Source organism: Rutilus rutilus (assembly GCF_951802725.1).
Source record: "Rutilus rutilus genome assembly, chromosome: 3".
NCBI classification, from domain to species: domain Eukaryota; kingdom Metazoa; phylum Chordata; class Actinopteri; order Cypriniformes; family Leuciscidae; genus Rutilus; species Rutilus rutilus.
The window spans coordinates 53,293,151-53,319,653 of record NC_140211.1 but is presented as its reverse complement, the minus strand read 5'-3'; the positions used below and the strand labels follow the sequence as shown (position 1 = coordinate 53,319,653).

The 26,503-nt window shown below is 42.6% G+C and overlaps 1 protein-coding gene across 3 annotated transcripts in view; it reads right to left on the bottom strand.

Moving 5' to 3' along the window:
* The window catches only part of zfhx3b (zinc finger homeobox 3b), a 225,595-nt gene that overhangs the window by 37,303 nt on the left and 161,789 nt on the right, over positions 1–26,503 (bottom strand). For all 3 annotated transcript variants that reach the window (XM_084403785.1, XM_084403784.1, XM_084403786.1), the window contains one exon: positions 22,516–22,747. In XM_084403785.1, coding sequence (XP_084259911.1) covers positions 22,516–22,747 — 232 coding nt within the window. The remainder of the gene's footprint in view (positions 1–22,515; positions 22,748–26,503) is intronic.

The window sequence follows — 26,503 nt, the reverse complement described above, 5'->3', positions numbered from 1 at the left end:
TTTAATCAAAAAGATATTAATTTGTGTTCCGAAGATGAACGAAAGTCTTACTGGTTTAAAAAGACGAGAGGGTGAGTAATTAATGACAGTATTTTCATTTTTGGGTGAACTATCCTTTTAATCTTTGAGTTTGTTAACTTATGTACAGTAACTGATTACCTCAAAAATTTGAAGTTCCGCCAACTTATTAGGTTTTACAGGGAATTTCAGCCAGCGAAAATCATCATCATTTACAAAACTAATGGCATGAGAAAGCACCATGTGCATGAGCAATAGTAATGGTGATAAGTGTCTTAGCGGCTAAACTGCACAGTGAATTGATAGCAAGGCCATCACCTGTGGCAGTGTGTTGTGTTAGAGAGGTTTAGAGAAGAAACTATATCCAGCCAAACTTTCTCTTTCTTCTTTCCACAGCTAACTCTCACCCTCTCCGTTTCTCATTTATTTGCCCTCTCAACCTCTTCTGGTCTGTCCCCGTCCAACATGTGGAAAGCATTACAGGGAGTCGGGGAGAGGAATGCATGTGTTGAATCATAATCTGGACCTTAAAGTGCTGGATTCTGTTTTCCTTTGTCTCGTAATGCTGTGAATGTTCTACCAAAATTAAAACGAGGCCCGTTTGATCTGTCTCATATCATGCTCTTCTCCTCAAAAGACAGAGGAAGTCAAGGTTACCATACTATCACAGGCTTCACAGATGTACTCATAATTTGCTTTCTGTAGGTTCACGGTTCAACTGCAGGGCAGAAAACAAGGTCAACGTGTCCTCCTAAATCAACACTCCGTGCTGTTCGGCAGGGTTTTAACAAGTGTAACGCTTCAAATAAAGCCACAAAGACAGGCCTTAATCGTCCTTTCCATTCTAGCAAACACATTTACTAATTAAACACCATTTGCAGTGCATTTTACTTCCGTAATGTGACGTATTTATGAGTGACAGGATATTCAATGAGAAAAAAAAGGGGAGCGAGAGGTGAAAATGGTCAAAAGAAGTAAAAGAATACTAGTCATTTTAGCCGAGATAGAGCAAGTTTTGATTTCATTTGGACTTTTACAACATTTCCTTCCGTCCTTCCACTTTAAAAATAGGATTAGGGACTAACAAAGACCGGACTTAAATCATATTGAAATCTACAGAACTGTTTGGCCCCAAGAATGGCTGACACGACTCTCATACCTCATTTCCTCTCTCCATCTGTCTGTCTCTAGCAGCCTATTCTAGATGTGGAAGCCAAATCTATGGCTGGATTCCACCTGACAAGAGCAGCTCTACAAGCGCCAGTCATTAACCTCCGGAGCAGGCAGCTGCCATGTGATGTAGTGTGCTCACCCAGCTGCAGAAGGGCCCTATTGATCCTGCGCATACTTGGTGCCTTCCTGGATGTTTATAATCAATATGCAAATGGCCTGCGGCATTGATTCAATATTAATTTTCAATTAGAGTATCCTCCGGGGGTCTGCTAGGGTCAATACACAACCATTCAGAGTGCAGGCTTGAGCAAGTTGCAAGAATTGACATTCCTCCACCACCGAGACACCTTACTTACTGTTTATTTGGTCTGCCCCGCTGTAAGCACCAATTAGGAGTATAGGTTTCAGTCCAAGAGATGGATGGAGCGCCCGCCTCTCTTGTTATAATCTCTCTTGCTATCTTTTGCATGTTGCTTTTTACTTTTTTTGCAGTCAATCTTGTGGGAAAATCACAAATGAGAGCTCTTTAATATCTCAATAGTCTCTCCTAGACACTAATGAGAATAAATGGAGAGCAAATGGCGAGGTTTGCTTGAGTTTACTGCCTCTACTACTAAGAAAAAAAACTAACACTCACACTTATCTTTAGCATCCTTTTTGACTCAAAGGCCTCCCTTTGTCCAGTATTCAAATGCCCTTACCTCCATGTATGTCTAGATATTTCTGCTGTAATTATGACAAAGCTTCTTGTTTTCAAACTTTGATATATCGAACTGCATGACATGGTTGTCAACTGCATGTTCTTCAATAACAAGTTTTAAGGGGAAAATAAAGAGAAGTTTTGACTTTATTTGTTTATTTTTGACATTTTAATTTTGATTACTTTTTAATATTTGACAAATAATTTATTCATTTGCAGTTTGCTGAGGCCACCTGGTTGTAAACACAACTGAGTTTCATAAGAGATCTCTACAAATGTGCTCAAGTTTTAACAAGATACCAAAGTCAAATTCCAATATGAACAAAATTTTCTCATCAAAGACCAAATTATCTGATGTCATCCACGGCAATTGCATAGCTCTATTAACTTACTATATATCAACAATCTTGTTTCCTCTAAGGAATTCTAGGTATTGAAACTCAAAAGTAACAACACTAAGGACTCTAATAGGTTACTTGAATCATGAAAAAGCAAGCTCTGAGCAATAAATTGTCCTCTCATGACCTAATGTTCTGTGTATGCTTTCAAATGTATTTGAGAGGTGAATGTACCATTTCATACTGTCTCTTTGAGATCTACTGGCAGCTTGGCAAGAGTCCCCACTTCCTGTCCCCTGACACAATACAAAACATGCAAAACATAACACGTTTTACACCCCTCGCATAATCTCTCACGTAAAAACAAATACATAATTAAGGATGACCTCCATAATTTATGAAACACAATGAGACATACACACAACCCATCACAGTGCCAGCTCTCACATTCACTTAAAGTGCATAAATTCATTACAAGCCCTTGGGAGGCTGAACCATAATGGCAAATAAACCAAGATTACCATCATTTCTGTGAGCTGTCTTCTCCTTCCAAATTCAGTCTCCTTTCCTGTCCCTTTTTCTCGGTGAGATTTACAATGTCCCACCTTATCTGCAATATCTATTCCTGCGGTAATAACCTTTTCTTGGATTAAAAGAAGAAAAAGAAAAGAGAAAAACTTACTTTTGCTATATCAGTCAAGAAGGGCAGCGGGGGAGGGTAGGGAAAGATGTCCTTTGTTAAAATGGTGTAGCCTGATAAGTGAGGTAATGGATTCCAGGCAGGACTGGTCCTGCTCTTCAATGTGAAAACAATAGTATTGATTTATAAGCGTGTTGTGTTTCCTGTACAGACCGGGTGTCTATCAGAGGCCCTTTGATTGAGTGCTCGTGATTGTCACTCTGTCTACACAGCTGCGTTAGAGAGAGAGAGAGAGGGGGGGGGTTTGCAGGCAAAATACCTCCACAATAGGCAGGTGAGCGATGATGTCATAGGCATGGAATGAGATTCGCATTTAGCTCTGTAACCCGATATCTGCGCGTAAGAATCACATGTCCTTTTTAAACCAGAACGCTGCAACGTGAATATTTACTAGGGCTGATATCAGACTTCAGCAATGTGTCATTACATCATGTGTATAGTTGTACGGCGGGAGAATGTGTTATCAACTTGCTAACTGCATTGAAGTGAGTATACAACTTTACAATTTTGATGTTATCAATTTTGTCAATAATTCATATTTATCTGATCATATTTTTAGATGTACATGTAGTGTACTTATGTTTTTGGACACTACCATGATGGTAATATCATGGTATTTCTTTAGGCACCACGGACATAAAAGTGTTTCCTGCTCTGCTGCTGAAACTATAGTGCCACGGTAAAAAAAAAAAAAAAAAACACGGTTATAAATATAGGTTTTCAGTCTAAAATGATTGTGATGTGAATTTTTGTGCATTTCACAATAATATGACGACAATAAATAGCCAACAAATGCAACAACAAACTGATTTAACTTCAAAGAATATTATCATTTTATTTAATACATTCTCGGAAATTGTAAATAAATATGGTAGTCATACTGTACTATGGTTTACAGTAAAGCTCCAATGTAAGCCACAGAACTTTTTGTAAGGGTGATCTGCGAGTCGGCTGAGAACAGCAATAGGAAAAGAGATAAAATGGACAGGACCTCTTTCGGTTCTTACCAGCAGATGCAGTAGCCACACTAATTGGTTTAGGGCTAACATTAATTACCACATTGCTCATTAATGGATGAAGCCTTTATTGGTTCCATTGATCAGCAGGACTTGTTAGCCATCATCCTAAGCAATGGTGGATGTAACAAGCTTACATATTGGCATATCAATTAATGCAATCAATTCCTGCCGAGCAGCTGCCATTTCTCCCTCCCTGGGCCCGGCACTCGCTCCTTCTCATCCTCATCATTCCTTCGGACAGGCCAGACAACAGCCTGATGTCATCCAGGAATTAACTGAGAGATTCCTTAATTTCTGCTTAAGAGGAAGTGCTAGCTTGCTTAGCTCGGACAGAGAGCATAAGCGCAGAGAGATAGAACACAAGCAGGTGGCGATATACAAGGAAATAAAAAAAGAGTAAGTTGGCCATGTGTTATTTCACAAGTCAGTCTAATTTAATTTTAGTGCCAAAAACAGACAGTCAAGAGGACTTGATGCATGCTGTTTCTTCTGGTCTTTTCTGATTTGCTGGTTTAAGATGTCTGTTTGTTTGTTTTTTGTAACTATTTATTAATTCAAATTCAATTTTCCCGCACCAATGTAGTGCTCCTAGAAAAGACAGGCAGACACGCCGACATCTGGGCACACAGACGGCACTAAAAAACGGAAATAGCAATGGGACATTCTAACCACTATTTCAAGACTTGTTGGAATGTTCTGTAGGATTACCTATAACCTTTACAACGTCAAGAGTCACATCTGAGCGAGATCATCCTTGCAGCTGTTAAGCGTGCTGCATTCACTCCAAGAGCCGCTTCTTTCCAAACTTCCCTCTTTCTTTTTCTAATTGAGATCAATGCTTCTTTTTAAAGACACATTGATTTGCACTTAAAATCCTCTCTCTATCACCGAGGGTTCTACAGGGAATGCAGATGTTAAATATTACAGCAGCATGGTGAACTAAAACACAATGTTCTTGCGGGAAAACAAGGGCAGAAGACAAAGGAAAAACAGCCCATGATAGGTGGACATGCACCACGGCAAAATGGAGGGATTTAATGGCAGGTGTGCAGCACTTCATTTGCCTAATAACAAATCATTTGGATGGCGAGAACGTGGAGACGAGCGTTATATCACATGCACAGGACATTTTTTCAGGCAATGGAAGTTGAAGTAGATAACTTGAAGTACAGCCAGGTTATTGATTGACTGATGAAACCCCAAGAGAGGAGTGGTCACAGTCCCAAACCCTTCACCAATGACTATCCTGAACTGGGAAAATTGTAATTATTATATGTCCAAAATTGAACACTTGTTGTTAAAGACCTCTAAAAATACACACTTTTGCACACACTATATAAACTTGTACAAAACAATTACAAAGCGTAATATAATAACTAATATATTAATTTGTAAAATATACAACTGATATATTTTTTTGCAATATTATATTACATACTGTATATATATATTTTTTTTTTCGTAATTGTTTTGCAAGTTCCTTCCATCCTCTTTTCAAAGTAGATGTAGAGCATTGGTCAAATGTTGCACATCAAATGAGGTTGTCCTGAGAAGATGTGGAATCCAAACTCCCCTAGAGTCCTATTAAAAGAGAGACTCGTTTTGCTGGAGTTCATCTGCCCGAGCGGCTCATTCACTTCTAAATGACTCAACTGGCACATTTCTCCACACAGCCATGACAGCCCGACCCAGAGCACACCGTCCCAGAGGCATCCTTCCAACATTCTCCCCTCCCTTTAACTCAGACTACACATATCAGAGACTACAAACAACATTCCTGAAAAGCATATTTTAAACTTGAATAAGGGCTCGTACAAAGGTTAGTTGCACTCACACGCAGCCAGGCTTCCTGAGACATTTTGACATTAGACAAGGGCACTTTCGAAGCAGAGGCAGCTCAGATGTGCACATTAGCAGAAGAAGCGACAGCAAGAGGAAGATCAAGGTCAGAGGAACGAGTGATGCAAAGGAAAAGGCTGGATTCAGACTAGTTTGCCTACGAAAGCATATGCACACAGGCACTTCGACGGGCACCCATTCACTCACACGATCTGTGTCCTTCAGGCAGCTCCCCCAGACTCAGTCCCCTGGGCGACACGTAAGTGGGCTGAGCAATTAACAATTTCATGCTGATTGCCTGAAGCATGCTTTTCTATACCATAAAGATAATAGCATGAAGGGCGCCACATTCCCCCCCTCACAGTCTAGACCCCCCCACCCCTTCCAATCCCTACCCATAATTCCAGACCGCCTCCAATCCTCCAGTCCCGTGTGATGCGCTTTCTCCATTCATTGAGTCCTGAGCGTGCTGCCTGCTGGCTTCATTACAGACGCTCTACACTCAGACAGCACATTTAAGAAAAATATAGAAAGGACTCCCTGAAGAGTAAACAGGTATGATTATTAAAGGATGTGAAAAAACGGGGGAAAAAGATGAGATTCTCAGTCTCCCACTGGCATCAAGTGATTTGAAAGTCTAATTTGGACACAACACAACAGGCGTACAGGTTGTACAAAACAAACCTCAGTTCCTGTGATGCACTGAGCATGCTCTGTGCCGAGGGGTGGTGACAGACTCATCTTCCGCTGCCATTGGAGGCTGGCTGCGTGACAGCTTGTGACGGCAGAAACTGCACTAACCGCTGATTCTGATCAACATCTCCGCAATCGCCCACGTACAATGTGCACATCAAAGTGTAGCGGAGACTAGAGGCAGGAAGCTAACTGTCCTCTAGTGGTAGTGTCTGGCTGCAGTAAAGTGACAGTAAAATGGGTGCATAAAAAATTCACGCAAAACCGCGAGTCTCATGGGTTTTTAAAAAACTGGTAAATATGCACATGCATGTCTGGATCAAGTCGTTAAAACGAGCACCAATATAGAGGTGCTTTTCAGAGAGTTGCCCTTAATGTTGTGAGCCATTTAGAGTGACGGGTGCAAATAAGGACGTGGCAAAATATAAACACTACATACCAACCCACACACAGCGGGCACTGCTAATGAACACACAAACCCTTTCCCAGACAGTTCACGTGCCCCAAACACTCATTTCAGTCTGAAATCACTAATGATATTTCTGTGTTAATGACTGCCTGTTTTTAAAGCAGCAGCTGCTCCGCTCATACTGGCAATTGGAGGATTTATTTATCGATTGTTTAATGTTATGACCAGAAAAGGGAAATTAATGAACTTGAGACAGATGAAAATCAAAACAGTGCGAGTGAACATTAAACAAGAAAAAAAAAAGAGAGATTGATTTCTTGCTATTTCGCATTGAATGGATACATTTCCTTCATGGTATACAGTGTCTACTTGCCCTTGGTTGTTGTTTCTTTTCTTTTCCCAATTAGATCTGCCAGTAAAAGATAATAAGGAAAATAAATTCAAGAATTGATTAAAATATAATAATAAATGCTTGATTGCATTTTGCACTGATAGAGAAAAAAAATCCCTTATCCTCTTTAGTACTCAAATGACTGCATTAGAAACACTCCCAAGAGAGACGAGGGAATTGGGGAAGGATCAGGAAGAGGTGTTAGGACAGATCAGAAGGAAAAAGTTTGCCTGATGCATTATTGCACAAATATATTGCAAGAGCTTTCAGAAAATGGTTGACTGGCTGACTTCACACAATTTCATGAAGCTAAGACATTAAAAGACATTAGGTTTGGTCACTTTACCTGTCAAACGAATGCTTCCTGCCAGAATAAGCTTCAATTTAGATTCAGACTTTATGCCTCGTTCATACAATGTCAGGACATTACTTTGCATCCTCAGGTGATCATGGCTTTGAAAAGAAGGAATTACAAAAGGATCCAGCATTGATGCACGCACCCCCTCCCATCTTGTTTCTCGCTCCCCCCCCCATTCCACCCCACCACACCATCTAAATTGCAGTCACAACCCCCAGCTCGTAGGGGATGATAATTGCAGACGGCCAATAAATTACTACTGCCTCCACATCAATTATAAGCATCACGTCTGGCAATGAGGAAAATGAGATCTTGTGACAAATTTCATGAGGCTTGGCTGCCCAGCAGCCTTTCTTAACATGCTACAGATAGCAATCCCTTATCTAGCCTCTGTAATGGGGAGCTACGGATAGAGAGATGGAACAGCAGCCATTTAATTAAAAAGCTGGGTGGTGGTGTGTTGGGGTGGGGGGGTTGTGTAATTCATTGTAGGGGCCCAGGAAGAAGACAAAGGCTTTGTCTCCAATACATATTTTGCTCTGCGTTGCCAGTCATCAGGGACCACGCTTTTGCCAGCGTTCGTTTGATAGCCATTCAGAGCATTTTTTTTCCTTTCTCGGTCCATTCCATTTCCCCCCTCCAATCCCTTTACCTCTTCCACCTCCTCCCTTCCCCTCTTTTTTATACTGTTATTTCCCAGGGGACCGCTGAGGTGCTTGCTCCACCAGGGCTGGTGCAACTCATTTGAGAGGGGCATTTTTTTTAGTACGAATGACTGCAGAGAGCGAGCAGACAGACAGTGGCACTGAATGAAATGGCCCCTGCACCTAATTGTGTTCCCACCTGGGAAGCGCGGGTGAAGGCAGCGTCTTCGGCGGGAGGAATAGGGAAGGGGACCTGATGAGGATTTATGGAGGACAGCGAGACGGCAAAATAAAACACCAAAAGGAATGGACCCTAAATCTTATTTCCCGCCGCAATATTCATTGCTGTTGCAATCGGGCGCGCTGAAAGAGCGTTGCAAAAACGACCGCTGCGTTCAAATTATAGCTGCACTCTCTACTAATATTTAACATCATTAGAAAATCATTAGAAAACCATCATAAAACCTGGGATTATGACTAGAGCATTAAACACAATGATTATTCAGGGTGTTCCTTTTCCCCGCTTTTCCCTCGGAAATGAGATTTCGCTCTCCACGCCTGTGCAGGAGAAACTAAGAGTATTTCTCATAATTACTACAACATTTGAAAAACATTGGCCTGCATAAATTACTATACCATTATATGATTGTTTTTCATTCCCCCAAAGCAAAGTTCTTAAAGATGGGCTTTTCGGAGAACGACAGCTGCGAGCGGCATTAATGCAATTTCACCACGAGTGTAAGAGGGCTAATTCAGATATTGCCCACTGCCTCTGCTGTTGAATGGCCGTTGTCATTAATATGTTATTTCTCATTGCGTTTAACTGGACACACAAATGGCCACGTGGTGACTTTCCATATATTCCACAGAATTACCTTTCAACAGTCGGGAGATATGGTATTCACTGTGCTGTGTTCAAGTCGGGCTATAATGTAACTATCTTGCCTAAAATATGGTCTTTGATGAAACGACATTAGCAATCAAAACTTGCATGTCTTCCTTTTAATTGCATACATATTCCACAGCTATTGCTTTCAAATAATTCGTTTTCCCTACTCACTTTGGGCCAACTCCAGCAGGATATCATGGAGTATGTGTGTGTGTGTACGGGCATTATCAGCAGCAGTAATCAGCCCAGAGGGAGAGGGCATGTAATGGAGGTTTCCCCAGAGGAGATGAAAGCCGCAGGGCTGAGTGGGTTCACAGGCCCAGGGTCTCTCTCACTTTCTCAGGCAGGCGGCCGCTTTTCAGGAGCTCGGTTCACAGAGATCCCTGCTGAGGAGCTGGCTGATGAAGCTCTTTCCTGCCTTGTCATGTTGTGCAAAGGTACTGACCCCTTGACCCTGCCCTAAAAACCCCTCCTGGCAAGACTGGAGGGGTCTCACAGCATTTGTAGGGGAGCATATCCATGTATTTGCGGAATTAATCTGCGGACAGACAATAGACGCACAGCAGTGGCATGGTTTAACACCCCATGACAGTCTATAGTAACAGCCAATGAGGAATGATTGCATCATAAATGAACACACAGGTCCAGGAAGCTCTGAATGTGTGTGTGTGTGTGTGTATGCATACACAAGTCAATCGTAGGATCTGCGTTTTATACTCGCATCCAACACAACCTTATTAATTCATGTATGGTGGACACCTATGTTTGGAAAAGGCCCCTTCTTTTGGACATACAGGGGGAGTTCAGGGCTGGAAATTCTCTTCAGGCAGAAAAAACGGGAGGTTAAAATAAGAGCAATCCTTGTCAAGGCTTTGAGAGTAATTCAACTGACACTGATGAGAATCAATGCTCCTTTGAATGCATTACTTGGCAGAAACAGGCCTTTTGTCCCTTAAACCCAGCCAGCGAAAAATGATGCCCTTCGAACAATGGGGGGAGAGGTGAAAATATAAAGAGTGAGAGAGAGGGAGAGAGAGAGAGGTCCTCACTCCATTCCCTTTCACTGAGCCAAATGGATTCCGAGCACTTATGCATTAATCAATCAATATCTCTCACTGTACATCAACGGCGCAACCAAGTTATGAATGACCTTTCCAACAAAAAAAAGGACACTTTAATGTGCACAAGACTACATGTAGCTGAGTAACTTTGGCCCATTTTTTATCACGCATGATTACACCTTCACAAGGCACAGGGCCATTAATAGTGCACTAAATATGACAAGGTTAGTCATTATTCAATTAGCACAAAAGAAGAGGGCAAGGGGCAAATCGGTGAGAGAGATGGGGGATGTCATTTTTTGGACATCCATCTGTCATTCAGTGTGGCACAGAACAAACTGACTAACCCAGAAACATATTGTGCTGCCACTCATTGCAACAATTTTCATAATATTTCAATAGCTTCATATCACATTTTTCAATTCCTGCTTACTCGGAGTAAAAAAACTAAGTCACACTACATTTACATGTAGCATCTGTGAGAGGATCTCATATGCTTTAAGAGCACTTCTTTTGTAACAACGTTCAAGAGCTAATTTAAAGATGGCTCCTATCTTCTGATAAAAGATGACTGGAGCAGCTGTCGCACTTGAGAGGAATCACTCGCAAAGCCAAGTCTGTTTATTATCAAGCACAATGTTGCACTATCATTCAGCTGATCACTCTGATACAGTTAGTACTCAAAATGACTTAGAACTCGGCCATTAGGACAAACATGACGTCCTCTGCCTTCCGAGGGTTTCCTCCAATAGACGAATCCACTTGAAAGTGTTTGGGTTGAACTTTTTCCATCTTAAAGAATAATAAAATCAGCAGTGAAGTGCTTTTAATTATCTTTTCATCGGTTATTACTAATCGTAGTCCTTCCCCCTCACTTTCTCTAGATGGGCGTCGAGCGGTTTTAGACTTCGGAAGCGAAATCTCTCGTGGCCGGGAACCCGCTCTGTATTGATGGCAAGAGCGGCACTTAACTCTTTGAGCAATCAAAACTCAATCATTTCTCATTAAAATCCTGAACGCCTGAAATCAGATAACATTTGGGGAGAGACTCTGGCTTCGTCCGAGAAATGGATTTCTCTGAAAAAAAAGAAAAAAAAAAACATTTCCGGAAGGAGGGAAATTGTGAACAGACAAAGCTCAAAAGAATTTGCCTTTTTTTGAATGGGTTTATGGGACCGAATAAGAAAAATGGGTGCATATTTAGGATTTTGACATGGGTACTTCTTTTTCTCAGCCACTCTTTTTTGGGCTCTGTTAGGGCGTGGAGGTGAAGCATGGAGACAGAGTGGAACGGACAGGAGCTGACTGCACAGCCAAGCTAAGAAAGGAAAAACTCAGGCCAGGAGCACAAATTAATGCTATTGTGAGTTTGCGCACAATAGGGCTTGCGAAGTGACTGCGGAAGACCCTTAAACGGAGACATCGCTCTTTCCTCCCTTCCCAATTAGATTTTCTCACCCGTTTTACATTACAAAAAAAGGGGTCCATTTTTGCCTAATTCCTCCTTGCCACTGACACAGGCACCTCGGAAACTAAACCAGGAGCAGATTAGCGCCAGGCTCGGCATGATTGACAGCAACCTGCGCGCTTGTTTCGGACACCTACACCGTGGCTGTCCCAGCCATGACCCCTCCCTCCCTCTCCATGAGCGTCTCCACCTCCCTTACAACTGCGTGTGATATTCAGCAAATACATGCCAAAGACACATTTTAAAAAATGTCTCCTCGCTTCATTTTGACCATGGCCCGAGAAATGCTATGTACTATTAATATATATTGCACTCTGCATATAATCCTTTGAGTTTCTAGGCTGTGTTCAGAGATAAACAGAGGTTCACAGTATTATTTATCATTTGTTGATGTGTCCTGTTTCACGCTGGTTTAAATCACTGACAACCATGGGACTGGATATGAAATTGAGGGACTAGTAGATGTGAAGTGAGTGTGTGTGTGTGTGTATGTACAGTATGTTTTCTTTAATAGGCATGGGTTGGCTTGTCATCTCTATGGCTGCTCCACAGCATCGGCTCATTAAGGACACAGAGCGGAGTGGTTCTGGTAAGTTCATGCTAATTTCCATCCCTGTCTGCTCTACCACCCTTCTGAGACACTATTAGTGCCTGTTTGAATATTCAGATAAGCAGGGACCAGAAACGCACAAATTAAATCCCTTTATTCTGATTTAAGTCCTACATTGGGCTCCATCTGCACCCCCTACATATGGGCAACAGTAAAGACAGAGAGCAAATATAGAGAGACAGAGAGAGAACGAGGCCCTCAAGAGTGTTTCTGGCATGCTAACCGCCTGCATGAGCGTTACGAAACATATGAACATTATAAAACTTAATATTTAGTGATAAAAACTCCATTTTAAGAGCTGCAAAATTTTAAGGGCGTATGAGCTGAGTTTTAATCCTTCAGAATGAGAAGAACTCAAAGAAAGTCTTCAAACCAAGTGTGTAGAATTATTGACCATTGAGAATGAGGGGAGAAAAGAAAGGGCAGCTTTTAACAGTGGCACTCACTCTAATGCAGTGCCACACCACCCTAAAGTAGGGCCGGAATTGCGTGTTCTTCCCTCTTAACTGTACGGCACAGCTGAATTGACTCAGAACACTCCTGTATGGTGGCTGAGCAGTTAGCATGAAAATTGACCTTTGCTTGCTTTCTGAACTGTGGATTATTCATCTGTAATGCTTTCAATTGGTCAGGGTGGCTTGAGCTGGAACCTTCTGACATATTTGCCTTCTCCCTTTCCTCTTCTGTGTCTTTAAAACTCATTTCAAACTGAAAAAAATAAAAAATAAAAATGCACTCCAAGACCTTGGTGAATGACCATGCCAAGAATCCCAGCGCAATAAAAAAGGGCAAAAAAGCTTGTAAACTGCAGCAAGGATTGGAAATCAACAGACAATGATTGCATATGCAGTAAGCGTTTAACAAGCAATGTGTAAAACAAAGAAAGAGGGAAATTTGGGCTCAGTAGTGTTATTTTTCCGCTGTCTTTACATAGGGCTGGTAAAATATGGCAAAAAAAAAAAAAAGGTGTGCTTGCTGTCAAATGGCCATAAATTGACACCAAGATTTGTAAAAATGGCTTCGATTCTTCTCATGAGAGCTTGTGCTTTGATGTGCCATGGCAGCTTTTGTGACTTGCATTGTACTTTATCCAGTAGTGGTCTGACAGGACACAGAGTGCTAGAATAAATACACATTCACTGAATGTCTTTGTCTAAAGATCATCAATCAGTAGGCTCAGGCCCATCTGAACAGGCTGCAGTGAGAATGTGTCTGCTAGCAGCTAATAAAACAGAAAATGACAGAGATCGAGTCCAAGCAGACAAAGAGATAGTGTGAAAGCTTGAGACATCATAAATCTGGCCCAGTCAAACTCCAGGAATGTCCCAGTTTGTCAAAAACAAATAGCAGCTTGTCTCTGACCATTGCTAGGCAAAGGAGCCCTCACATCTGGTCAAACAGACCTTGCGCTCTGTCAGGAATCTGGTTGAGTCCATTTTGGACAAACAAGGCCTTGATGGGACATCATATTGCCCCAGAAAGCCTCTGCAGTAGTATGGAGACTAATCAGAAGTCTTCATCAACAGATGTTACAGTGTGGCTAATCAATAAGCCACATAGCAAGGGGACTACGACGGCCTACAGCGTGAGAATCACTGTTTCTTGCCTGTGAAGTTTTGCCGGGCATGTACAAGGAGCGAACACGATGGCATCTTCATGTAGGAATCCAGCCTTCGCTCCCCTCAAAGACCCCTGTCAGAATACACTAATGTCACATTGATCAGCCGTCTTGCCTTCCCTAACATCCCTCCATTCCCACTTCTGTCGCACGCTCCTTCTCTCCTCTGGGCTGTGTGTGAATAATCAAGCGAGGGCTGAATCAATGGCTGCCGTGCGCCTCCACAGGTAAAGGTTAGCAGGGTGGAATATTGAATTATTCCTGCTTCTCTCATCAGTGCCATCTGCTTGGCTGCCTCTAATTGACAGGTCAGAGGGACAAGATGGCTCTCTTCAGTATTTATGTGTGTGAAAGCCTGATCTTCTGCATTCTAGCCTCAAAACAACAGACGCGATGAAACGTGCATCTTCCCGTTAGAAAGGGATTGTTTCATGTGCCAGTTGCCCTGAGAAGCCGCGAGTCGGAGAGAGAGGGCATTCTGCTGTCAGAGCTGTATGTTGTAGATGCAGGCAGCTCATCCACAGCCAAAGATCATAGCCTTTGATCTTTCACTTCCTCTCTAGAGGGGACAAATCAGCTTATTAAAAAAGTCAAAAATCTAAAACTTTCACTGTTTCTGATCGACAATGGAAAAACTCCATCTCTCAATCCCTCCGTGTTTTTTCACCTGTGGTCACACCAAAATGATGAAACTCTAACTGAGGGAAAAACTTCCCGTCTGAAGTAGCAACATGGCATCAAAACCCAAATCTGAGAGCAGCTAAAAACTCATTGACTTCATTCTCTAGTGTACCTGACAGCCATAAACTAAAAAGAAAATCTATATGAATGTACAGACAGTGATTTCCTAATGCCTGACATACAAAATATCACTTCTGAAGAGCTCTACATTTATGCTAATTGTAGTGTGTGTGTGTTTGTGGACATGCATACCTGAAATTCATATACTTATTATAATGGCTTATTTAATATACTGTATATATAGCTTGAACTTGTTCCTACAATGTATGCCGTTTTGGATAAAAGTGCCGGCTAAACCAATAAATGTAATGTAATATGCTAGCTGTATTTGAGCCTCTACTATAAATTTGATAACGTAAAAAATTTATAAAAATGTATTTAATAAAAAAATTATTTCGCTGGGCCCATGCGAAAACAAGGATAAACATCGGCAGGGTTTTTGAACGATGGCGTGAACTCCGTGTTTTATAGGACATTTCAATAGTTCAATTACGTTACAGTAGCGAATTTGTTCGCTTAATTTACACAGTTACGGAGTTTCCTTTGTTGTGCCTTTCTCGTTTTGCTATTATGGTAAATATGAATTATTTTGTGCTAGCTATGAGAGGGAGCAATTCACCTCTACTCCAAGAAAATCAAACCCGCCTCCTCCGTTGTCAAGTATTGGATCTGAATCGGATCGGTAAAGTGAAAATTTTCCTGTCGTAAGATGTTTATATTATGTTATATTCTAACACGTTTATGCGTAACAGGGATTCCGTTCATTCACCGTTTATTTCATAGCACTATGATTGTTATTTGTTTGTACAAAATAACTGCTCTTGACATGATATGATAAGCGATCGTTAAGATTTAATCTGCGCGATTTACTGCGATGCTTTTTTCCCCCTTAGTTGATCAGAACAAAAGTGGATGTTACTTACTTGTTCAGACGTCATTTTCCGTTGAAAATTCTAATATTGGTCATACTTCCAAAAAGTATAATCTGTGATTCTGAATGCCCGTATCCACACCGGCGCGGTGATCGACCGCCGCACACTCTCCTCAAAACAACTGGATTCATCCGCGCTGTTTCATGCCGATGTACAACCCACGTAAAGTTGATAATTCCGCAAATAACTGCAATTGCAGATTTCGAACAGAGATGGTGACAGAGGAAAAACTACGGACTGCAGCTTGAATTTTGGAAGATTTTGGACACTTACATCAAATCAACTAAGCGGGTACCAAAAACCTCAAACTGGTCAAAAATTGCTATAGAAACGACAATTATATATCTGTCTTTGACTACGAAAGACCTTTTCAACTCTCTCCATGTCATCTGCTGTTTCTCCTCCAGCCACACATTTCTGCTTAGCTGCAGTCAGCTTGGACACATGACTGACAGTTCCTGTCCTCTGCGGTCTCAGTGCCCTGACTGACACAGGACGAGCGCGAGCCTTCAGCCTGCCACCCGAAACCCTCGCGCCCTGCTCGCGCTCCCCACCGCAGCCTCCAGGCCCCGGAATAGAACTCATTAGCACGTTTGGTAAGTACAAATGAGATGACTGCCTCCTGATGGACTGTCTATCTTTTGGATCAGCTTTCAGGGAGAGTGTCTCGTAATGATGGGTGAAGGGAATGAAAGAGGGGGAGAGAAACTAATATTATAATGCTCTCTGCGCTCACTCCGGGCAGTGCACCTCGCAATGGCCTGAAATGGAGGGCCCTGAAGTGGGCTTGATGACAGAGGAGGCCTCTCTCACCCACATGTAGGATCCCACTGTGGGTGTGTGAACACCCACATGTGTGTTAATTGGGTGTCTGTGAGCATGTGTGCCTGTATACAGTACAAATCTGCAGCACAATTTACACCCTCTTATCATCTCCAAATCAAAATGGAGCAAAGAAATATGTGCTCTGCACCGCTCTGCTCAACGTACACACAAAAACATACCATCTCCTGCACATGTACTGCCTCGAAAGCCCTCCGTTTGACCCAAGTCACTCTTCCTCCCTGTTAGGGCAGCCAATGGTCAGATCTATCCGTGCCTGGCCAGTAAAACGGCAGAAGAAAACGCCACGCAATCCGTTTTGACTCTCAGACAATCCCAGAATAGCAATTGCGCTTCTTGGTCAATTTGCAGTAGCAGGATGAGCCAGGGAAGGAATTTATACAGCGGCTGTCTATAAACCAACCGGCAAAGAAAAGACTTCCTTGTGTGAGCTTGGCGCGGTCATATGAGCCCAGCCCAACATTGCGCTGAGTGGAAAATCCATAAAGCCATCACTTAGGCTCTTTAATAAAAGGGCCAGTTTCATTTTAATATTTTTCAAAATGAAAGGTAATGCATTTATGAAATTCGTGGCACGCTCAGTGGACTAAAAACAATTTCCTCTGCTAGGCTGTGCCCTTCAGCTGTGGATTAAGGGACAGACGTCCAAGAGGAGCCGACCCGAAGCCCTTGGTGGGGCCCTTACCAATTGGATCGCTTGCCCTCGTCTCTAGCAGCATCCCAACAATACCATATTTTATTAAAAGAATCCTCAATGATGTTTGTTGCATGACTTGCCCTGTCTTTACTCAGATGTACCATGGCATGGTTGGGGTAGGGCGCAGGGGTTGTGGTTAGCGGCTATAATATCCTGTTTCTGGGAAGGTTTACTTTGCATTTTAACAAGCATGTAAAAAGTTTAGGACATTCCAGGTCCGGCTGCTGTCTGCAGGGCTGTACGGGGCCCTGGGTCCAGACATGAGCCTTGCCCTAGATAGCCCTAGCCAGCCTTCATAGCGCCTCTTCCCCTGCGGAATGCACATGCTTTATGTGCTTCATGCAGACATGTGGCCCTAGTCAATAAGAAACAGACACGTACAAATGTGCATACACACATCCACATCCCTCTTAGCTCAGGGTGACATTCCAGTCCAGTAAAAATAAAAGTAAGGACTTTTTAACACCGCTCGACTCTCCCCTCACTTGACATTTCCTGTCGGCTGTCCGAGAGCTTTAGTAAGTAAAGCAAAGAGCCCAGCAAACATCCAGCGTTTGCTTAAATAATGCATCAATCTGTGCATGGAATGTATATTTGCATATAAGGTGATATTATTCACGGGGAAGCAGGCAGTTCGTAGGGAGAGGAGAGAGATGCAATGCTTGCTGGGACAAGGTGAAGCTGGCACTCTGTTTGGTAAAAAAAGATTATCTTCCCCATGTCCTGGTCTAGGCAGTGAAAATGTAAATTTAGTTTAAGGATCAGTGATTATCTATCTATCTATCTATCTATCTATCTATCTATCTATCTATCTATCTATCTATCTATCTATCTATATTCAAGAAAGGTAAAAAAGGTAAAAAACTCTAAAAATGTCAAAAGTAAAAAGCAACAAAAAGCTACTTTTCCTTCAAGGTAAAACGTATTTTCTATAATATGAATTATTCATTTAAAACTCATTCTAAGTATGAACTGCATTCTTATAATAATACTAATAATAAAAGTCATGTCAGTGACCCTTGGATCAGTCAAAGACTAGTTTAGAGTCTCCAGTGCACTTCCATCTCCCGCCTGGGCACTGAGAGGGGAGGGTTGCAGCTGGCACAAGAATCCGAGCAGGCCGCTGTTCCCGTGTCTACAGACAGGGATTTCCTGCAGCACGTCATAGCTCAGCGATCACGGTGCTGGCATCTGCGACCGAAAGAGATTTACATCAGCAGCTAATCCACAGCGTCAGTGCAATGTGTTCACTCTCCAAAACAGCTTTCCCTCCTCTCTCCTACAAACACACACAAATCTTCTGGGCTGGCAATGCCACCCAAAGGCCTGCAGCGCCATCAAAAAGCCAACTAACCATCTTTCAATTCCACTTACCTCTTTTCTTACTCTCTCTCTCTCTCTCTCCTGTATCTGTCAGTTAGCAATGTTCAAAAAAACTTCAGTCCATTAAGTCTTCTGAAATGAGAGACCCCAATGTGTCATCTAGCTATATGCCCTGGTGAACATCACTCATAGAACCTGTCATCTGCTGCTGTAGTGTCTCTTCCCACACATCAAGTTCAGACACACACACACACACACACACACTCTGGAAGCCGACTGTGTGCATGTAAGCATGTGTTAGTGTGTGTGTTGTCTTGGGTGTCTGAGCTTTCTGATTTTCAGAAACCCTTCTTGCAGAGAGCTCCTTTGTGTTGTGGCAAGAAAAGGGGTTAAGAATGACAAATGGACATCCAGTGAGAGAATGACATGCTTGAGCAGCACATTTTCAACGCGAGGCAGAAATTAAAACAATGCATGCCTTTTATCCGCACACTGCTCTAATTGGATGGGAAACTCTGCCGCCTTGGCACTCTGTGGGCGAATCATAGGGCAAAAAACATGTGGCACAGAAACCCGGCCTACACTATCTGCATTCACACCCAGACACCATAATCACACAGATGTAACGTATTTTGTGCATGCATTGTTGTCATATCTGAATATCCTATATTGTGTTTGTTATGGGCCTAATAATGCTTAGCTGGAATGTACTCACGGGTGATTGGTTACTTTAATCAAGCCTGAACATGGTTAGTTCTGCGAGAAAACAATATCACAACAGCATTATGGATCAGAACTGAAAACAAAGCTAATCAATATTTCCACAATCAATTGTTTTCATCAACAGCATCTGCTATGGCACACTTTCTCTGAATTAGTGGTATGGATCTTTTTTTAAAAATGATCTTCATTGATATTGTTAACAAATGACCAGAAAATGGAATGTGACAGTTCCAGAGAGAGACGTGAAAGACCTCCCTCAGGGGTGGCTGTGCAGCCTTAATTTGGGAACTATTAAAGTGCTGTATCTGTTGGTTAATGTGCATTACTGGGGGCTCTTAATTCATAAACTTTTACATTAATTGTTCGTCAAAGAGTTTTGAGTTCTAGTTCATGTGACTGTCTGCGTACTGTGCTGTAAACTGATTGAACTCTAGACCAGTTGAAAACGCTATGTTTTAATACACGGAATACACAATAAAAAAATTAAAAAAGGATATTCCGGGTGCTTGCTACACTGCCCTAAGTTGGCAATGTGTTACTGGATAAGGTTTTACACAAATAATTAAAACTCTAATGAATCATTGTGAATCAGTTCAAAAGATTAATCAAAATGACTAATTTACCAGAAGAGAAATCTCAAAAAACATCCCTATGACATGAGGTATAATTCATGTCCGTAGCACAAATGACTAGCAAGTTTATTACTTAAAGTTAGAATAAGGAGTTTCATAAAACTCTATCCACAATGATTTTGTCCAGGGTCGTCGGAAACTCCAGGTGAGAAAATTGGGGAGTGGGAAAGTCGAACTCTGCTTAGGGAAGCAGCCCAGCATCTAACACCAACAGAGCTGCACACTACACGGCAGCAGCCAAGGGAATTGCTGCCTAGCTGACCCAGAAATCCAGGGCCAGCTTTGTTTTAACAAGCAGGGGAGCCTTCTACCACTTTAGCAACTGTGCCTCAACCACAAGAAAGAGCCCAGTGCCTCAGAAGAGCTAGCAGGGAGGAAATTAAATATTACACCATGAGGGAATGGTTTCACTCGGGTTAAGGGGGGGCTGGGGGTGCAGGACATTAAGAAGTTTAAAGGTAGTTTGGGGAAGGCGGGTTCATAAGCACAGGGGACGGCAGTGAGGAATTAGCAACATTCGTACTTGCTGATGAAGAAGTATGTTCATTACCAGTGTAATTCGAACAAGATGCTGAAGCAGGTAGTTGGAGAAGGCGAAGAAGGCCACCATTCTTTATTACACACCTCATTTCATTTAACTGACCTTTAAATATATATATACTTATTTATATATATACAAGAGTTGAAAAAAGACAGTCTTTGGCCCTGATATTTAAAGGGATGAGACTTGTTTTCAAGCTAAGCAGTGCGCCACGGCTTGGTCGACAGGAGCTTGAGTTTGATCCCGCATCTGTAGGGCAATCAATCAGCTGTTCAACGCTCCGACTGCAGCCCGCTCCGTTTGGTAAACAGAGCGTCAAAGGCAATTAGGACAGTGGTTCCTCTCGGAAGACCAAGCATCCCTAACACAGCGCTCATTGGCCCAAAACTGACGTCAGTTAGCAGGTATCGGCTATCAAAGGACAGGAACTCTGGGACCCCTTTCTCTCGCTCATTCTGTCTGCGTAGGAAACAATAGCTGATAATAAGAGGCAGGCTGGTTCCCTTTTGAGCTGCTGGTCGATTTACACTCACCTTGTCCTTCATCAGAATTTCCTAGTCAGCACTGGACTAGACCTCAGCCTTAATCACCTACATATTCTCTCCTGAAGGTACAGGAATTCAATAATATCTAGTCTAGAAAAAGGCAGTAATTAAATACATCAAAAAGATTGCATGGCCACGCAATCAGCCATCATCAAAGCACGCAGCCATCTCTCACTAAAAAGAACATCTCATCTGACTAATCCTGGAAGATTTCGGAAAAGTTGCACTGCACGGCAGACATAATGTGTTGTTTGTGAGTTGTTGGCTCATTTGACGTCAAGGGGGTACGACTGGATTGCTGCAACTAGAAAAAAAGATGGCAGAGGGTTGCAAATGTGTGTGTGTCTGCGTGTAGCGACTGCATGCTTCTCTGCCCACACATCCCTACTGCAGGAGTCATTACCTAACCTCCAACCAGACTCACAAACAAGGGAATCCATTAACGCACATCAAAGGTTAGCCAAGAAAATATATAAATAAATGCTACATCAACCAAAAAAGAGAGAGAGAGAGCTAGGGAGAGAGAGAAAACCAGACTTGTTTGTGAACTCTTTACCTCCACCTACCCAGAAACACACTCTAAATCTCCTGCACCCCCACCCTTTTAACCTAAGTGGGCCTTCCTATTGCCTTTGCATGTTCACTTGTCCACTGTACTATAGTCATTAACATATTTGGAGTGCAGCGAGCAGAAAGCTTAATTGTCCTTAATTGCTCGGCTAAATATGTTCTCTAATGATTCTCCTCAGATCTGTGACTGCCTTTTGCGCAATTTCCCGGCCGCTGGCTTCATTATCCCTGCCTCCTTGGAACAAAGCGTCTTTAGAGGCCAACTCCCCCCGCCGTCTTTTGCTCTCCCTCTCTCTCTCCCCCACGGCACAACGCTAAGAGCCAGTCGGGCCGCCTGGCTCGCGGGAGGGAGGGGAGCGACGCACAATGGAAGTCTTTTGTCAGGGCACGAGAGTCAAAATGATTAGAAAACCAAATCCATGCTGAAACAGTGTGTTAATTGACTGCAGCTCTGTCGTCTTAATGGCTAACTAACATATGGCCTGACGAAGGCCTCAGCCCCAGCCTTTTGTTTTTAGCACCCCCTCCCCTCGCCGTTCGGAGCTTAATGGCATCTATGATTGTTTGTTTAATGCCGGCACAGCAATGGGACTGTACTCGTATTAATGAACATGCTGTGCCAGATCGCCGTTGTCCTTAGGATATCCTCTCGCCTTATCAGTCATCAATGGAGCACAGAGCCACAGCAGTGATGTCATAGGCACGACCCAGGGACTGAAGATGTGCTGTGCTCTTTCACTTAGAAGCATCTCAATGACTCCAGTGTGCTTTATGCCACGTGACCAGGTCTCAAAAATCAGGTAAAGATGCTGGCATTAAAAGAATCTGCTCTATTGGTAACCGGATCTGAAGCCATGCAACAACGGACATTGTAGTCTATTTATAATGCAGTTTCTATCTATTAACAATCTGAATTATGAATGGAGTGGGTATTTTCCACTCTCAGTTTCAAAAGAGGGGAACGCCACAACAACTAAAGAGGGATCCATCCCCATGCATATCAGGTGAGCATAGAAGCTTGTATTCATTTTAATTCTTACCCGTGTCGGCAGACGGACACTTGCGAATGGTGAAGATGGCACTCAACTCCTCCTCTTCCTCGGGCAGTCCCTTCTGCAAGCGCTGCAGCTTCCGCAGGCTCTCGCTGCGCTGGTGCTTCATGGAACGGACGTGTTGGATGAGGTTCAACTTGGCCTTGGTGGAGTAGTTACACAGGACACAGTGGTAGTAGCACGACTCGCCCTCCACAGCGTTCTCGTGCTGCTGCAAATGCTGTAGTGAGAGAGAGAGAGAACAAGAGAACAAGAGAGTTAGCATGGGGTTTTTAACAAATGGGATACCTAATGTCATTTACAAATGAATAAATCAATTGCCAATCAGGACTCTGTTGTTTAACACAAAGTCAACGTCATTCATCAACACTAAGTTGGTCTCTGTGTGCTAACAAGACAGAGGGGGGACGTTGGCATTCTCTGAGCTGGTGAGTTAGACGAGAGGAGCATGTCAGCATCTACAGGAAGAGCTTGAGCAGGGACACACTGAGAAAAGTGCATTGATCCCTTTCACTCAAGAGAAGTCTTTCGTCTCTGAAAAGGAAACTCCAAACATCTGCCTGTTTCACGCATGGGATGCTAAATATTGATCACCAGTGAGTCAAATCCTGCTTCTTTGAGAGCAAGGCAAAAAGAGAGAGACGGGCGGTGGTGTGGTGCTCTGACTATCTCCAGAAGAGGGTAAAGGGATCCTTGGGGAGGACCAGAGATATGTGCTATGATCCACAAACCCAAAACAAGCCAACCACACCGCACACCCAACGGTAACAACAATCCCAAGTCGAGTCTGTGTTCATTGAGCACAACACATCTAATCAATGAGATAAGACCAACACAATAAGGACATTGCAAGCCTATAAATCTGAATGCTAGTCCCTAGTTAGCACATATACATGTGTTGAAAGCACTTATACATCTTGCCTAACCTTGATTCATGTCTTCTTTCAAGATATGATTGTGACTTGAAGCCTTACGAAAGCAACCAATTAACTTTTGTGTATACTGTCAATGTTAATCAATTGCAATTCATTCTTCATGGCCGTCATCTTTTTGGTGAATTGTGTTTGTGTGTGTAGAGTGAAAGATTCATTGCAATTTAAAAATGTCAGACTATACTTACACATACTTTCCACCCTCCATGTAAAACAAGAGAAACAAATAACCTATGTGCGTTCAGGAACAGCACACGCTACATCTTTGAAACTATACGACAAAGGCGCATGAAGGTCATTGGTAACTTTAATACTCAAAAAATAATATATAATAATAATTTGGTTGGAACCATGGCCTAGCAGCTAGTGTAAATACTTTGCCACACTGAGCAATGGTACATAAAGGGGTGATATGTGTTGGGCTCATAACATTTCAGTCATATCTGCTCATCAAATAGCAGTATCTTCCCTAAGTCTCTTTACCTTGTATTCCTTGTTTACCTTCCTTCTGTTACGCGAACGCGAGTCATGAAAAAGCAACTAAATTGCACCACGAATGAGATGATGCAAATCTGTAAAAATATCTCTCTGCCTTTTTGCTTGGAAAAACATGTATTTTCTCTCTTGTGGAGAAGCTCTTAATCTCCTGCACAGACCACCCCCAAACCCTGACAAAGGTCGGGGAAAACAAATTGATTCATTAAGACGCGGCTGAGTTGGCTTTGCCCTGCAGCGCAGAGATGAGATGCTTTTCCATCGGCTTTGGATGCACAAAGCCAGAGTAACATTAGATTTTTAACCCAATTAAGGCCACATCAGGTGTTGACAACAGTGAGAGAGGAAAAAATATTATCTTCCCTGAAATGTTCTCCTTCTTTGGTAATATTTAATTTTCGGGTAAAATTGCTATAAGGTTTATTTTTTTTTGTGTGTTTTTTTTCCCCAAAGCAATTGTGGTGCTGGTATCATATGTCACCCTGGTATACCTAAGATGTGCATTAGGGCCACTGACTTCCAGGAATGGGTTTTTGCTTTTCGTGTGTGCCCCTCAGCTCCATGTAATGGAGTTATTAGGTGATCGTAAAAGGCTCTGTCTTTCTCCTCACGCTCTCTCTCACTCTCCTTCTCTCCCTTTTCTGTTTGAAGTGGGGGTATGATGTCATTGAGTAGGTGCTGCTGGATGTTTTGGGCTTTACTTGAGCTGCGCTTTACTTGAGCCCCCCTCCCAACACATATGCAGCATATCAGAACTCAGGTACACTGATCTGTCACGGATTTGCTTGTATAAAACACCAAATCAATCCGCTGTGTGCTATGAGATGGCACAGTTTTTTTCTTTCTTCGCAAGCGAGGAGGAGAATATATGAACTGAAATGCACATCTTTACTTGAGCCATCTTTTGACGACACCTGACCTAAACTAAACTGAACTAAAAGATCTTTAAAAAAAAAATGCGGGGAGTTTTACAGGGCCCATAAAAAGGGTAGGATTTACACGGCTGAACCTCAACTGGTTCAGCACAGAGAAGAGCAATATATCACTTCTTTACCCAAACTGAAGCCAGTCTACCACACACTGGATGCTACATTCATATATTAGCCAATATGCTGTGCAGTGATGGTATCATTACCGTTTTGTTACACCTACCATATTTACTCCAAACTACCACGGTGCTCAGGTGCTTCAAAGAATAACATGGTATTACAAAAAATATATATTCAAAGTTACTTTTTATAAGGGATATTAGAAGGTTTAAGACTCTCCAAATCAACGTAAGATATAATTTTCCTGAATTTCCATATAGTTTCCATACAGAGATAAATATATTGCTCTCCGGGTCTGACACCAGAGGGCCGAACAGACCTACATTTCTCTCTCACAAACAGATATATCTACTTGATTCCATCTGAAACATTCACACAAGGGATCCCTGAGATGATCTCTACACCTAATCTCCCACCCAACACACACCCCTGGGTCTGAACGTGAAACACATGATCCTGAGATGAAGCTCCATGCTGATAAATCACCTCCAACTGAAGTGCAGGAATTCAGCGGCTTAATGAAAAAGTCATGTTCACCGAGCAGGGAGGGGCCGGTCAGGGTGCTGTTGAGAAGTCTCCCCTCCGCAGGGGCCCCAGAACAGCCGCATGCAGGCCCCTGGAGCCAGAGAAGGCCACAGAGTCAGCATGGCTTACATTACTACTCAAAATTCATTTAATTGGCTGGAAGTTAATGGCAGACTTACAGGAGAGCACATGAGCTGTGGGGAAGTGCAGTGGAGCGAAACCTGAGTGGGCTGGAGGGAGTAAATGTGTGTGTGTGTGTGTGAGAGAGAAATAGAGTGCACATGTGTGCAGCAAGAGCGGCCCATCTTTACAGGACATGAGTTTTGATTACTCTCTCTCTCACACACATGCACATAACGACCCAAGTAAGGATGAATAAGTCCCCTGTACTCGTGTAGGTGAGGAAAAGCTAGGGCGACCCACCTCATCCACCCCGCCGCAACTCAACACTGTATCTCTGCCTGTTTTGCTCCCATCACGCACAGCTATCACTTTCAACACCTACCTGCTCCTGTGCATGGATCTACAGAAGCATCCACTTATGTGGGCTGAAAAAACACACACCTTTCACACCCATCGCCACTTTAACTGCCAGAGAGCCGAATACAGGGCAGGCACTCAGCATACTCTGTGAAAACCTCCACAAATGTCAGGCCCACAGCGGAATCGTGGTAAAGCAACTCAAGTACACAAGTACATTGGCACAGATGCTTCTAGCTATTCAAGTTATTCATAACACTACGCAGGTCCATGTGGGATTCTCAGTGTTGCTGCAAGAGTGCTATTTTCTACACACTGTTTTCTTTTAGTCAATTGAGACCTCAATTAAACCTCAATTTTTGATTTTCATGAATAAACTTTTTTTTTACTTTGATTGCATTGTTTGATTATATATATATATATATATACACACACACAAAAAAACTATATTAATCACTATATATTTTTTCTTACTTCATCTCATAGTTTTATCCC